The following is a 15,532-nucleotide window of genomic DNA, read 5'->3' as shown; positions in this document are numbered from 1 at the left end:
AAACTGATAATCCACTATTTTATATTATCAGTCTATATTACTTTTACTTTTTCAAAATAGTATCATTCAACCTTAGAATCCACAACCCAAATTTCATTATTATAACCAAAGTGCATGCACGGCGGCCTGTATTTACTGTGTCATGTGAGAAACTTTTTTCACAAAAAGGCAAATGGAATCTGAGTTTGGTTTAAACTTTAAAGTCGTAATCTTTAGGTGTTTGACAAGACAAAGAAGTCGCTGGGACATGACATTCAGCACTAATTAGCACATATACGTCTAGTGGGCTTTACCTTATCCAACTGCCCATTGGTCTCCTAATCTCCTGTATTAGGTACGGGTTTGATTAAACCCAATAATTTTTACTTAACTCCTGAATTAATATTAAAAAAAATTAATTTAAACAACAGTTCATCCAACCACTTAAGCTAAAAATAGCCGGTGAAGGTATAATATATATAATGTATAATCTATGTATATGGCTAGAAATAATAAACAATAAATATAGCCGGCTATTTGTGTAATTAAATATATAAAAATAATAATTGTGAACAAGCTATGAATTTCCTAATAAATTCAGTAGGCATAAATTTCAAACTCCGCTTCAGTTCAATTTACAATGCGGGTTCGGTACTACCACTACCACAATGGCGAGTGGCGACTCACTTAATGAAATACTTCGAATACAGAAACAGTAACAATTCAGTCTACGAACACTATCAATAGAACATGCATAACTTCTAATAATTTTTCTCAGAATATTTTGCTAAATGCTAATTTTTGGTCTTACAATTACCTTGTCGGTCAGATATTTGTGTCAAGTTTCACTTTTCCGTACCACAAATAATTATAGTAATGGTTCTATTATGTTGAATAATAATAATCAAATTGCATATGGAATTGAAAATTCTATAATACAAGAGCCAGACAGTCTGTTGCAATATCTTAAATCACCCATTACATTGTTCCGGAAAATAAGTCAATTCAATTAGTAGTAACGTTAACTGTCTCAAAAATTTTATTACGAAGATTCATCATAAATTGACAAGTTTTATGTTGACGGTCAGTCTACCTCAACACTCCTCCTTTATCCAGGCTTGAGACCAACAACACGAGCAAGCCCACACAAGCGGAATAAATAGTGAAGTCTTTTTTTCCACATAAGAGAGTCCATGCTCTGTACTCTCTTTTCGATTACATTAGGCTAAATTTACTATTAGGGCCACAACTCTCAAATTGTCCAACTGATAAAAGATCCTACGAAAAATATTAACGAATTGAGAAAGCATAGAAAAGTAAACTACCGACAGAAACAATTTCCAAACTTTTTCATTTTAATTCAACCATTTGTTCAACGTACATGTAACATATATTATCTTGAAGGAAGAGTTGGTTAAGATAAAGGAATGGCTATTAATCACAGCCAAAGGACAGCTTGCCAAACTTAATTAGCAGATAATGACTTGGCCACGACTTTTTTAACTGATACTGATAATTCTATGCTATCCACAACAGTTTCTCAAAGCCAAGAACACCTAACCTGAATCTATACACATCAACATTAGTCAGCAATTTTGAATTCCACCAAACCACTGTCTGCCTGAATAAATGGAGCAGCCACTTTAGGAGAAGTATTTCTTTATATCTAGGATGAATCATGTGTTAAACTTGTTGCCGTTAATATTGAAATTTAACTTAGAAAATTCTAATATTAGTCCGATGAATCAGCAAAATAAAGTTAGAGATGACTCATATGTTCTGTCTTACAATGTGAAAGTGAAACATCAATTGAAAGCAATGTATTTTGACAATATGTAATTTTCTCTATTATCAGAGTTTCTCAACAAAATACATTACCTGTATAGCATAAGCCCGACGCAAATGTCACCAATGTCTTTGTCCTTCAATCAATGAGTGGTGTATTACTCCAAGCAACCGTAGCAGCCAGCCACTCCTCTTTCATTACCGTCAGCTGATGCAGAAAGAGGGAATGACAGATTGAAACTACAAGAATTTTTTCATTGTCGTTTTCAATCAAGACAAACAAGCTCTCAATCCCATGTCATCTATCAGCCAAAGATTATGCAAATATTTAAGATTTTAACTTAAATACTCCAGTAGTAGTGTCGCACACAAAAGTTCAGCAATAATATGGCTCATGGCATTAGACAGTGGATGTTGATCTATAGCAATAAGATTAATCTCCCCCCCCCCCCCCCCCCCCCCAACAAAAAAAAAATAGACAAAAATAATAGAGGGGAAATAAGAAGCTAGGGGGGCAGAAAATGAGATCTAACTTCCAGATAGTACATGCATGTACTAGGAAGAATGACGAGTACACTTTAATGTACTTCTTGAGGATCTATTGATGGCCATGCGGTAGCATAATGCTCCCAGATGAATCTGATACTCTATTCAGCTGGAAGCTGCTTGGCTAGGCCTCGAAGGAAACGGGTGAGGGACCTTTCAGCACGAACGATATCACTATTTACTTTCCCTTCGTCCTCGTCTGAATTGCTCCGATGTTCTCGTATCGATTGTACTTTCCTAACAAGACCACGTAACTCCTGTACAAGAGATTAAGACATAGTTAGATAAATAATACGCCCCGGCAAGACAAACAAATTGTAGTTTTCATACAAAAGGCACATAATTTTTATTTAATTTCTCAAATAGGGGCAGCATATTCCATATAAACAGTGTAAGGAAGTTGACAGTTTTAGGTTTACAGTGATGAAACGCACAGTTAACCAAGCTAACAATTATAGAGTTATAGGTTAGAGTGCACACTAGACAGCCTGCAAACTGATTTATCCATTTTAGTTCTTCGTCTAGTTTCCCTTTACTGGTTATTTGTCTTCGGGGATGAACATATACAGGCAAGAGATTAAGCACAAGAATCATAAAATCATGTGCAAAAAAACCAAAATTTCAAGGAAAAAGGAAAAATAACTCCAGACCCGCACATAAGCAGCTGAACTAACCTGGCGATCAAAATCAACCTCTCTTAGTGAATAGATTTCTTTTGTGATGTCAACGTCCTTATTGATCAAGCCATCAAACCATCTATCAGCTAAAGCAGTATCATCCTCAGAATCCTGAAAATAAACAAAAAGGAAGCAAGAGTTAAAGATGTAGCATTTCCTGTGTTCCAGCTAACCTGGTTCCATGTAATTACAGGAAAAAATTAGCGATCTTAGTTTGTTATGCTCTGTCACAAATTTTAACACAGAAAAGCAGCCAAAGAGTTTTGACTCCGTCAGATTGTTTTGAGAAAAGAAAACAAGAGGATTGAGATTATGCCGTACATCTTCTTCATCCTCATAGTCAGTCGCTTCAACTTCTTCATCAACATCTTCAGTAGCCGAAAGTTCCGAACCAGATAAAGCCTGAAATTTAGTTTGGTCTCCATCTTTTGTTGCCTGAATTAAACCATCCATCAATTCAGGCTCAACATCCCGCAATAATCTACCTAACATGAATTTGTATCACATTGTGAGCATATATCTTTGGACATACATCATTTGCTCGTAATCAAAAGTTTCAGGAGAATACACTGAAATTATCACGCCACAAACATTTCCAGGGTGAACTTAGCCCAACAATATTCAGAAAACAATTTCCAAGGTTTATGAGCCCATAGATTTTAGGATTCAAATCATTAAAGTAAACCATCTCTTTGTAAAATGCAGATAGATAACAACATTAATTGCACGGTATTCAGTTTATACCACCACATTTAGTAATATAGATTATGAATCAAGAACACTATGCACAATCAATCAATTAATAAACCACAACTCTTAATACTGAACTTTATGGTTTTTTATCATGGGAATGAACAGTTTACAAATCAATCATACAAAGCACCACTGTCCTAGAGAAAAATGGGGTAAAAAATATGACAAGCTTATTCACTATGGCCTGGAGCAGTGTTTTAAAAGACGTGGGCGTCAGGCGGGGCGTTTTACATATGCCTCAACGGGGCGTAAGCCCCATAGGTATTTAATTTTTAATATTTTATAAAATAATATAATGACAATTAATATTTATAAACAGGTAAAATTGCATAAAAATTGAAGAACACTATATATATCTGTGCTCCATCCCCACAAAAAACTAATCAAAACAATCTATTATACGTTACTTACAAGCACAAGTAATTTGAGTCTAAAAGAATAAAGTTTTTTATATGGAGGAACAAAAAGGATGATTAACCTGCAATTTGAACTTTGAATTTGCTGCTATGAAGAAAAATGTAGTTCTCTTTGTATTTGTAAAAAAAATTAAATATTCATTGCTTTTGGGAGATATTAGCAGACTACGGACAAGATAAAAATTTGGAAAAACCATGAATTAGGGCTTAAATCAATAAAAAAGGTCTTTACTTTTAAATTTAATACTTTTGAGTTCCTTTTTAAACCTTTTGAGTAATTACCAAACTCACTTTTGAGAATTTAGGTATTATATGAAGGACTAATTCAACAAATTTTGTTTTAATTTGAAAAAATCTCTGGGGCTTACTCCTTACTAAAAAAACGCGCCCCGAACGCCCGGGCGTACGCCCCAAATTGCGGGGCATACGCCTCTTGAGACTTTCGCCCCACACCATCGCCCCGGGGCGTTTTTGGTACGCCTCGCCCCAGAAACGCCTTTTAAAACAGAGGCCTGGAGCGAGCACAAATGCAGAAATGAAAAGGCGGGATGTAGATAATGAATTCAAAAGGGATATCCAATTTTCAGATTATTTCTTTTGTTATAATCATGTATAGAACTTAAACAGCTATAAATAATTGTTGGATCTTCCTAATAACGGATAATTGCTGGATCTTCCTAATAACGGATAGTATATAGGTCAAATATTAAGTGATAGACCAACAATTTTTTCACTAGAATGTCCCTTCTCAAAAGTACAAATTTATCATTTGTTATGTGCTTCTGCCCAAGAATAGTATTCAGTTGATTGCTCTTCTTTCGACTGAGTGACGATACTGCAGTATTACTGTTTAGTGTTTACCCTCCAGTTGCATGAACCTCCTAAAAATATGAGATAGAGAAATTACGAGGATTCAAATTAAACTTAGATTGTAATAACTAATCAGTTACCCTGCGCAGTTCCCAACGACTAAACTATTGAAACTCTACAGTATGCCACTACTTCCTTTTCCATTAGTATGAAATACTATTAAGTATTAAGCAGCTTAAACTTCGGAGTGTCTACTTCCGTTTACCAATTTGCTATTTTGCAATCCCATTTACGTTTTGGGTGCATCAACTTTAACTAACAAATTTGTTTATCAACTCCATTTTGTAGCAAAGAGACATACTTTCCTTTGAGCCCTATCCTTTGAACCTATCATGGAATCCCACTACAATGACCAAAATACTTACCAATGTGAGAATGAAAAACTTGCAAGAGGAACTCGAGAAGTTATTGAACAATTATGCATTAGATCAAAAGGCAGTTTCACACAAGCATTCCTACTACTCAGTTCTACCTTTTTTGCTTCTCAATCCTCTAGCAGCCTATTACATCTCATAAAATATTAGCTTTTCTGGATGCAAAATGTATGAAGCACTGAAGATTCTAGGCGACATAAAACTTTTTTCAACAATTCTTGTTTATTTTTTTGCGTCACACAAGTATTCATTTGCATAGCACAAAATTGAGGACTAAAGAGAGCTTAAAGATAAATCAGTTACAACTGAATTTATCAGATGGCAAAGACCATAGATCCCATAGTTGTTTGAGTCAGACAAAGACAACTGAGAAGCTTATTAGGTCAGAGGTCGAACAATATGGAGAAAATTTAGATTATATATGACGATAATAAAACCTTATAAAAAATATTGGACAAAGAATGCTTCCCTCTTTTTGAGTTGTTAATTCATGAATTGTCTCTAATATTACAAAATCATTAGAAGGGCGGTTTATGATAGCACCAGCACTAAAAACTTGCCTTATATAAAAAATAAAAAAAGCACCAGCACTAAGAAAGTAGAATATGTAATTTGAGGGATAAGCACCAGAAAGTAAGAAACAACTCCAAGGGTACTTTTCTCTCTCGAATAGTTTTACTGTGGACAGGTAAATTATGAAGTGAAATTTACATTGTCTCTAACATTTTCTAGCGTTCATGTTAACGAGTCCATCCTTTAGTAGTCAAGGAAAGCAATACACCCATTTGGATAGAAACATCTGCTAATAAGAGGCGATGGCATATTTATGAATTTCATATGCCATGTTTATAGCCTATAGGTGTTATTTGAAATGAATCCAAATAATGGATGAAAGGGTCTATGATTCGAGTTTGTATTGTAAATTTAAACTTCATATTCAGACCCGCTGTAAAGCATTTAAGCTTTGTGAATTCCAAATTCATTGAATGAAATCTATTATACTCCTTCCTTAAATCCTAGCACTTCATCCATTCGCCTTCTCTCCTCCCAAATGCTATTGATTATCTGCTACCTTTTAAAACAGTTCTCCACAATGCTAATTTGCAAGTCCCTTTTCACTTATCAAAGTAATCAACATTGACTAACCTTTGAACCTAAATTGGATATATCTGAGATATTTTATAAACTACTAAAGGTACTAATATAAGTTACAATTTAGCATATCTGAATTCAGAATGATGCACTTAAAGATTTGTCAAAAGGACATTTTGATCAACAACCATAATCGAAAAGATGACTACGTAAAACTCTAAATGAATCCAAGTAAGCATTTTGAAGCATACCTATGTAATTAAATTGTCTTCGCTTTCCTTCTCGAACGTCAGGACCTAGTCTCTGCGGCAAACAAGCAAGCATAAATTCATAACTGACCACGAAAAAGAAGCAATAAAATCTCAAAATTGCTCGAAATAAAGCTTCAAAAGTATTTACCTTGACTAGCAGGACGGCGTCCAATACCTCTTGCTCCGTCGAAGCCACTCTACAGTGAAAACCAAAATATAAGAGTATTTAAACACTAAATTATATCCTTTGTCAATTGTAATCAGGAAATTCTCACTGTACCTGAGAATGCGCTTAATTTGAGGAGGAGAGAACTTAGCTAAATCCATGGCCCAGCGAACAGCACGTCGAGCTTCTCGCTTCTTCTCGTTGCGACTCTTCCTTGATTTGCCATCGGAATCACTGTCGCTCTCCGATGGATCCAAAGGCAATGAATTTTCACGCGATTTGATGGCGGCGCCGGCACGAAAATGAGCTTGCCGGAAAGCGGAATGTGATGCCGTGGATAACGGCGGTTGACGGGCATTGCTGCTCGAGAAGAGTGGAATTGGTGATTGAACCAGGTGGATGAATGAGGCGCGAACGTATAAATAGTGATGCCATTTTGGCCAATACATTAGAGGCTTAACTACATGAGCCATTTCTGTTGCAACTGTGTTAGCTTTTCCCGTTGGAAGAGACGGCCTTGAAGCTTTATGCAGGAACTTATATTTGGAATTGGGCCTCCCTGTCAAAATAAGGAGAAAATGTACAACACGCAAGGAGAATTGACTATTTTAATTTTTGTTATCCTACTTACTCAAGTTTCAATTAAATTATATCATATATATACAAATTTATCAATTATATACGCTCTAAAAATTAAATAAGTATTTTTTAATATTAAAAAATAATTATTTATCATCCTTATTCTCTCTCACTCCTGCACGCTCTCTCTCTGTCTCTCTCTCTATACGTCTCTCTATCTCTCTATCTCTCAATCCCTAATTCCAGTAATATAGAGCAAAGAAAAAGAGAGCAGCAATTCCACCATTGACAGCCATTAAAAAAATTTGAAGCTTTAAATTCGAATTTGGGTTTTCAAAAACCATTATTTGTTTGGATTGGGTGTTGTTGCAAACCATTGGGAATATTATTTGGAGTTTATATCTCAATTTTGAGAGTTTTTTTGTGAAAATTAAACTTGATTTTGGCTGAATTTCAGATTGAAATTCGAAGAAGACGAAGAAGAAGACATGATATACATTATACTTATGAAATTGTAGTAAAATTATAAGTAAATTGTATTATGTTGTTTATATATATATTTTTATTTAAATATTGTATGAAAGTTGAACAATATTGTATAAAAATTATATTTAAGTTGTATGATATTGTAGTTGTATATAACTAGGTAGAAATAATATATGAAAGTTATAGATAAGTTGTAGATAAATTGTACAATATATAATTAGTTGTATGAAATTTATTTTTACTATGTATAAATCAGATACAAAATATATAAAAGACATATTGTATAAAATTTGTATAAAAATTATATTTAAATGGTATGATATTGTAGTTGTATATAACTTGGTATACATAATATTGTAGATAAGTTGTAGATAAGTTGTATATTATATGATTAGTTGTATGAAAAAGGTTTACATTGATATTAGAAAAATAAATTTGAGTTAAACTAAAATAAATTTTCTAACTTTGAGTTGTTGGATTAATGACTTTCCATTACCTGCCCTAAGCTCAGTCACGGGATTTAACCGTTTGGTTTCCAGTTTCGTCCTTGTTTCAATGTGAACCTTTTTCTCTACCTCAAAAGGCTAAGGAGCAGGTCTATCAACATCAGAACTTTTGTCAAATTTCCAAACGGTTTTCACAGGTAAAGAATACTACTACAGTAAATGGAACAAGTTTAGAGCAATTAACCAAACATTGAAAACTCCTGTGGTTATGTAACGACCCGGCCGGTCATTTTGAGTGTATTAGCCCTGATTCCCCATTTATTATTTTTTCCCTATCTGTTTATTCTTGTGTGACTTGCCGGGAGGTCTTGTTTTTGGTTTTGGAGTGTTTTGGGACACTTAGTACCTAAAATGGAAGCTTAAGTCTCAGGATTTTGACCGTAGTCAAAAGTGTGTGAATACGACTCCGGAATGGAGTTTCGTCGGTTCTGTTAGCTCCGTTGGGTGATTTTGGACTTAGGAGCGTGTCCGGGGTATGAATTTGAGGTTTGTAGCTAATTTAGGCTTGAAATTGCGAAAGTGAGATTTTTGGAAAGTTTGACCGGGGGGTTGACTTTTTGATATTGGGGTCAGATTCTGATACTGGAAGCTGGAGTAGGTCTGTAATATTGAATATGACTTGTGTGCAAAATTTTAGGTCAATCAGATGTGATTTGGTATGATTCGGTGTCGTTTGTATAATTTAAAATTTTCGAAGTTCATTAGGCTTGAATTCGTGCGCAATTCGTGTTTTAAATGTTGATGGAGGTGATTTGAGGATTCAACTAAGTTCGTATGATGTTTTGGGATGTGTTGGTATATTTGGTTGAGGTCCCAGGGGCTTCGGGTGAGTTTCGGGTGGTTAACGGATCATTTTTGGACTTGGCTTGATAGCTGAAATTTTAGTTTCAGCAGGTCCTGGTTTCCTTGTACACGATCGCAGTGATTCATTCGCGATCGCGTAAGCTTATTTGGGGCAGAGGTGAGTTTGTTCTATGTGATCGCAGAGTAATGAACACGATCGCGTATGTGTGCGAAGATGTGCTTCGCGAACGCGTGGCTAAGGTCGCGTTCGCGTAGAAGGATTTGAGCAGGAGGGGAGGTGTGGCTAATGCTCTATGCGATCGCGTAGGTATAAGAGGCAGTGATTCGCGATCGAATGGGTGATTCCGCATTCGCGTAGGGTAAAAATATGGGGCTGCATAGTTGAGCTTCGCGATCGCAAGAAATGTTCCGCGATCGCAATGAAGGATATCTGGGCAAGTAGTATTAATTTCAAAAATGAGGGTTTGAGCCCATTTTGCATATTTTGAGCTAGAGAACACGGAATTAGGCGATTCTTGAAGGGATTTTTGTGGAGTTGATTGGGGTAAGTGATTCTTACTTGGATTTGGTTAAATCCTATGATTTCATCTTTAATTTTATCATCTAATTTGTGATTTGGGGGTGAGAAATTGGGAAAAAAGAGGAAGAACTCTTGAGTTGGGATTTTGAGGTTTTGAATTGGATTTAGTTATCAGATTTGAGTAAATTTGGTATGGTTAGACTCGTGAGTGAATGGGCTTTCGGATTTTGTGACTTTTGTCGGATTTCGAGACGTGGGTCCGGGGGTCGATTCGGGCCAATTTTGGATTTTGGCTATAATTTAGTACTTTCCTTGTGGAATTGATTCATTTAGCCTATATTGATTGTATTGTTCTACTTGTAGCTAGATTCGGGACGTTTGGAGATCGATTTGAGAGGCAAAGGCATTTCGGAGTAGAGATTTGCTCGGTTTGAGGTAAGTAATAGTCTTAAATCAGGTTTTAAGGGTATGAAACTCCGAGAATTTGTATAATGTGAATATTTGGAGGTGACGCACATGCTAGGTGACGGACGTGCGTGTGTGCACAGTGAGGGATTGTGACTTGGTCCATTCCGTGAGAATGTAAAGTCGAATAGCCATTGTTATTACTTGTTTTCCTTGTCTTTGAGCAATTGAATGTGTTTCATGTTAGAAACCATGCTTAGGCCATATGATATCACTGTTGGGACCCGCAACGGTCATATACTTGTGTAATTAATTGCTAATTGTTGTCTTGTACTCAGTCACAGTCTTACTTGTGTGTTATATCTCTGTTTCCTCTCATTTCTTGTTGATACTTGTTGTATTTTCTGCTTGGGCTGGTTATTATGATATTATGTGATCCCGAGGGGCTGGAGAGGTTAGTGATTGAGATAGGGCCTGAATGCCGAGCTGCGAGATGTGAAGTATATGGATCGGGTTGCACGCTGCAACAAGCCTTCGGACTCTCTCTCTCTCTCTCTCTCTCTCTCTCTCTCTCTCTCTCTCTCTCTCTCTCTCATATATATATATATATATATATATATATATATATATATATATCGGATTGCACGCCGCAACAATATTGTATCGGGTTGCACGCCGCAACAATATTGGATCGGGCTGCGCGACGCAATAATATAGCGCTTGGGCTGAAGGATCCCCTTCGGAGTCTGTACACCCCCAATGAGTGCAGGTACCTATTGAGAGTATGTATTGAGGGTTGAGAGCTGAGGGCATGAGCTGTTGAGATGAGTTTAGTGACTGCGGCCTTGAGAGGCTGTACGTGCTTTTATTTATTGTTGCTCTTAGTTGCTATATGATGTTGTTGTGAAATTTCTGGAAGATTCATATCTGTTTTACTTGAGCTCGAACTGATTTGACTTATACCACTGGATTTGAAAGCATGTCCACTCTTTACTGAAAACTTTTGAAATGATCTGTATTATTATAGTTCTTTACTGCTTCTCAATTCCTTATTTAATTCTATTACTTGCTAAGTTGGTTGTACTCATGCTACACCCTGCACTTCATGTGCAAATCCAGGTATGTACGGTTCTGGCGGTCGCTGAGTTCATGCGCAAGCTAATTATCGGAGACTTACGAGGTAGTTGCCGGCGTCCGCAGTCCTTGTTTCTCCTTTCTTATTATCTTTTCTCTTTTGTATTGGCATTTTGGCACAGACTGTAGTAGACTCTGTTTTCTAGATTAGTTGTTAGATGCTCGTGACTTAGTGACACCCCGATGTCGGGCTATCATTCTGCACTTATGTTTTGGGTTTTTACCCCGTTATTATGTAAACCTTCAGTTAGTTTAATTGCTTTAGCTCACTTTTGTTATATATTGAAAGCATATTGAGAATGTCGGCTTGCCTAGTTCCACGATAGGCGCCATCACGACTAGTTGGGTATTTGGGTTGTGACAAATTGATATCAGAGCCTAGGTTGCATAGGTCTCACGAGTCATGAGTAACTTTAGTAGAGTCTTGCGGATCAGTAAAGAGACGTTTGTACTTATATTCGAGAGGCTGCAGAACCCTTAGGAAACTCCACATTCTTGAATTTTTGTCGTGCGAAACTGTTGATTCTAGTAACTAAACATTTGTTGTTTCATTCTCTAACAGATGGTGAGGACTCGTACTGCCGGACAGGATGGATAGCCACCAGTACCACCAGCCAGGGCCGCGAGAGGCCGAGGTCACGGTAGAGGCTGCTGTAGGGGCAGAGGTGCAGCCCGCACAACAGCTGGGGCAGTACCTGCAAATCTACCAGTTGCCCCAGATCAGGACCAGATTCCAATTGTTGATGCACCAGCTCAGGCACCACCTGTGCTTATTGTGATTCCAGGCCTTTAGGAGGCCTTAGCTCAGATTCTGACAGCGTGTACCAGTCTTGCTCAGGCGGTCTCTGTTCCGGCCACAACAGCCACTTCTCAGGCCGGAGGAGGTGCTCAAACTCCCGCTGCCCGCACACAAGAGCAGGTGGTACAGGGATTCCAGACACCGAGGGCACCCCCAGCCCAACCGATTGCAGCTGCTCAGGACTATGTGGTTCCTGCTATGCCTGAGGATGAGCAGCGTAGATTGGAGAGGTTTGGGAGACTCCAGACTCCATCTTTCAGTGGTGCAGAGAGATAGGATGCACAGGGTTTCTTAGATAGGTGTCAGAGGATACTCCGTACGGCAGGTATTCTGGAGACCAGTAGGGTCTCGTTCACTACCTTTCAGTTCTCTGGGGTTGCATTCAGTTGGTGGGAGGCTTACGATAGGTGTAGGCCGGTCGACGCATCATCCCTTACCTGACAGCAGTTCTCCGTTATCTTTCTGGAGAAGTTCGTGCCTCGGTCCCACAGAGAAGAGTTGTGTAGATAGTTTGAGCAGCTTCGTCAGGGTGATATGTCTGTGATGCAGTATGAGATGCGATTCTCGGAGTTAGCCCGCCATGCTATCTAGTTGGTTCCCACAGACAGGGAGAGGATCAGGAGGTTTATAAATGGCCTCACTTATCAGTTGTGATTGTTTATGACTAGAGAGAGTGTCTGGTGCTGCTTTTGATGATGTTGTCGACATTGCTCGTCAGATTGAGATGGTTCGTAGTCAGGAGAGGGTTGAGAGGGAGGCCAAGAGGCCTCGTGGACAGGGAGGATTTAGCGGTGCTCCTTCTTGGGGTCAGTTCCAGCACGGTAGAGGTTGTCCTTTCAGACATGCTCAAACGGGTCGTCCAGGTCACCGTGGTGCATCATCTGTCCATGGTTCTCACAGTTATCAGCAGGGTCATTCATCTCTCGGTGCCCTCCCAGTGCAGAGTTCGTCCCATGCTCTATCGGGTCAGGTTTCGCCTATGCCAGGTCCTTCTACCAGTTATCCCGGTGCTCGGGGCTCCCTTCAGTCCCCTGCACCAGCACCGGGGAGTTGTTATGAGTGTGGGGAGTTTGGACACATGAGGAGAGAGTGTCCATGTATAGTGGGAGGTCCAACTCCGCATAGGAGCCCGTCTATGTCATCAGCACCATCCCCCCCCACCACCCGCTCAGCCAGCTCGGGGCGGATCCCAGTCAGCTAGGGGTCGCCCGAGTGGGGGAGGCCGATCAGGGGGCGACCAGGCCCATTTCTATGCTCTTTCTGCCAGACCAGATGCCATTGCTGCAGATACTATGATTACATATATTGTCTCAGTTTGCCATAAAGATGCCTCTGTATTATTTGACCCTGGTTCCATTTATTCATATGTTTCCTCGTATTTCGCTCATTTTCTGGATATGCCACGTGAGTCTTTAGTTTTATTTGTTCATGTATCTACTTCTGTGGGTGATACTATTACTGTGGACTGTGTATATCAGTCATGTGTGGTGACTATTGGGGGTCTGGAGACCAGAGTGGATCTTTTGCTGCTCAGTATGGTCGATTTTGATGTGATATTGAGTATGGATTGGTTGTCTCCATATCATGTTGTTCTAGATTGTCACACTAAGATTGTGACGTTGGCAATGCCGGGCTTGCCGAGGGTTGAGTGGAGCGGCTCTATAGACTATGTTCCAGTAGAGTGATTTCATATTTGAAAGCTCAGCGGGTGGTTGAGAAAGGTTATCTATCTTATTTGGCATTTGTAAGGGATGTTAGTGCAGAGGCCCCTGCTATTGATTATGTTCCGGTGGTGTGAGATTTCCCGGATGTGTTTCCTGCAGACCTATCGGGCATGATGCCCGACAGGGATATTGATTTGGTGCCTGGCACTCAGCCCATTTCTATTCCACTGTACCGTATGGCACCAGCTGAGTTGAAGGAGCAGCTTCAGGAACTCCTTGATAAGGGGTTTATTTGGCCTAGCGTGTCACTTTGGGGTGTATCAGTTCTATTTGTGAAGAAGAAGGATGGTACTATGAGAATGTGCATTGATTAGAGACAGTTGAACAAGGTCACAATCAAGAACAAGTATCCTTTGCCGCGTATTGATGATTTTGTTTGACCAGCTTCAGGGAGCGATAGTGTTCTCCAAGATTGATTTGAGGTCAGGGTATCACCAACTGAAGATTCGGGACTCGGATATTCTTAAGACAGCTTTCAGGACCCGATATAGCCATTATGAATTCCTTGTGATGTCTTTTGGGCTAACCAACGCCCCAGTAACGTTCATGCATCTGGTGAACAATGTGTTTCAGCCGTATTTGGACTCGTTCGTCATTGTATTCATTAATGATATCCCGGTGTACTCTCGTAGCCAGGAGGAGCATGCCCAGCATCTGAAGGTTGTGTTACAGCGATTGAGGGAGGAGAAATTTTATGCAAAGTTCTCCAAGTGTGAGTTTTGGCTTAGTTCAGTGGCGTTCTTGGGGCACGTGGTGTCCAGTGAGGGTATTCAGGTGGATCCGAAGAAGATAGAGGAGGTGCAGAGTTGGCCCAGACCGTTCTCAACCACGAAGATTAGGAGTTTTCTTAGTTTGGCGGGCTATTACCGTCGTTTTGTGGAGGATTTTTCATCTATTGCATCGCCCTTGTACAGATTGACCCCAAAGGGTGCCCCATTCAGGTGGTCGGATGAGTGCGAGGAGAGCTTTCGGAAGCTCAAGACTTCCTTGATCACGACCCCAGTTCTAGTTCTGCCATCAGCTTCTAGTTCTTACACAGTGTATTGCGATGCCTCGCGGATAGGTATTGGGTGTGTTCTGATGCAGGAGGGTAGAGTGATTGCTTATGCTTCGCTCCAGTTGAAGACCCATGAGAAGAACTATCATGTCCATGACCTTGAGTTAGCAGTTATTGTTCACGCCATGAAGATTTGGCGGCACTATTTGTACGGGGTCCATTGTGAGATTTACACTGATCATTGGAGTTTGCACAATCTATTCAGATAGAAGGATCTTAACTTGCGTCAGCAGAGGTGGTTAGAGCTTCTTAAGGACTATGATATCACAATTTTGTACTATCCCGGGAAGGCTAATGTGGTGGCTGATACCTTGAGTCGTCGGGCGGAGAGTTTGGGGAGCTTAGCATATCTTCCAGCAGCAGAGAGGCCATTGGCATTGGATGTTCAGGCCTTAGCTAGTCAGTTTGTTAGATTGGATGTTTCTGAGCCGAGTCGAGTATTGGCTTGTGTGGTCTCTCGGTCTTCTCTTTATGATCGTATCAGGGAGCGTCAGTATGAGGACCCTCATCTGCTTGTCCTTATGGACACGGTCCAACACGGTGATGCTAAGGAGGTCACTATTGGGGATGATGGTGCATTGAGGATGCAGTGCATGCTATGTATGCCCA

General features: G+C 39.4%; 1 protein-coding gene across 1 annotated transcript; it reads right to left on the bottom strand.

Annotated features, from left to right (window-relative positions):
* Positions 1–1,720: 1,720 nt before the first annotated feature.
* LOC104116538 (uncharacterized) lies at positions 1,721–7,458 on the bottom strand. The gene is made up of 6 exons (XM_009627415.4): positions 7,024–7,458; positions 6,892–6,940; positions 6,744–6,795; positions 3,309–3,472; positions 2,985–3,098; positions 1,721–2,567 (listed from the first exon to the last, which is right to left on the bottom strand). Exons 1-6 carry the CDS (start codon positions 7,380–7,382, stop codon positions 2,412–2,414), a joined length of 894 nt encoding a protein of 297 aa, XP_009625710.1. The 5' UTR covers positions 7,383–7,458; the 3' UTR covers positions 1,721–2,411.
* Positions 7,459–15,532: the final 8,074 nt, after the last annotated feature.

This window comes from Nicotiana tomentosiformis, chromosome 4, assembly GCF_000390325.3.
Source record: "Nicotiana tomentosiformis chromosome 4, ASM39032v3, whole genome shotgun sequence".
NCBI classification, from domain to species: Eukaryota; Viridiplantae; Streptophyta; class Magnoliopsida; order Solanales; family Solanaceae; genus Nicotiana; species Nicotiana tomentosiformis.
This window is presented reverse-complemented; position numbering and strand designations above follow the sequence as displayed.

Bases quoted from the DNA above. Each gene is read 5' to 3' on its own strand.
- LOC104116538 (XM_009627415.4), bottom strand. From the start codon at position 7,382: ATGGCTCATGTAGTTAAGCCTCTAATGTATTGGCCAAAATGGCATCAC. The intron at 6,796-6,891 runs GTAAATACTTTT...TGTTTGCCGCAG, and splicing joins ACGCCGTCCTGCTAGTCAAG to AGACTAGGTCCTGACGTTCG. The intron at 3,473-6,743 runs GTATGCTTCAAA...AATTCATGTTAG, and splicing joins AAGACAATTTAATTACATAG to GTAGATTATTGCGGGATGTT.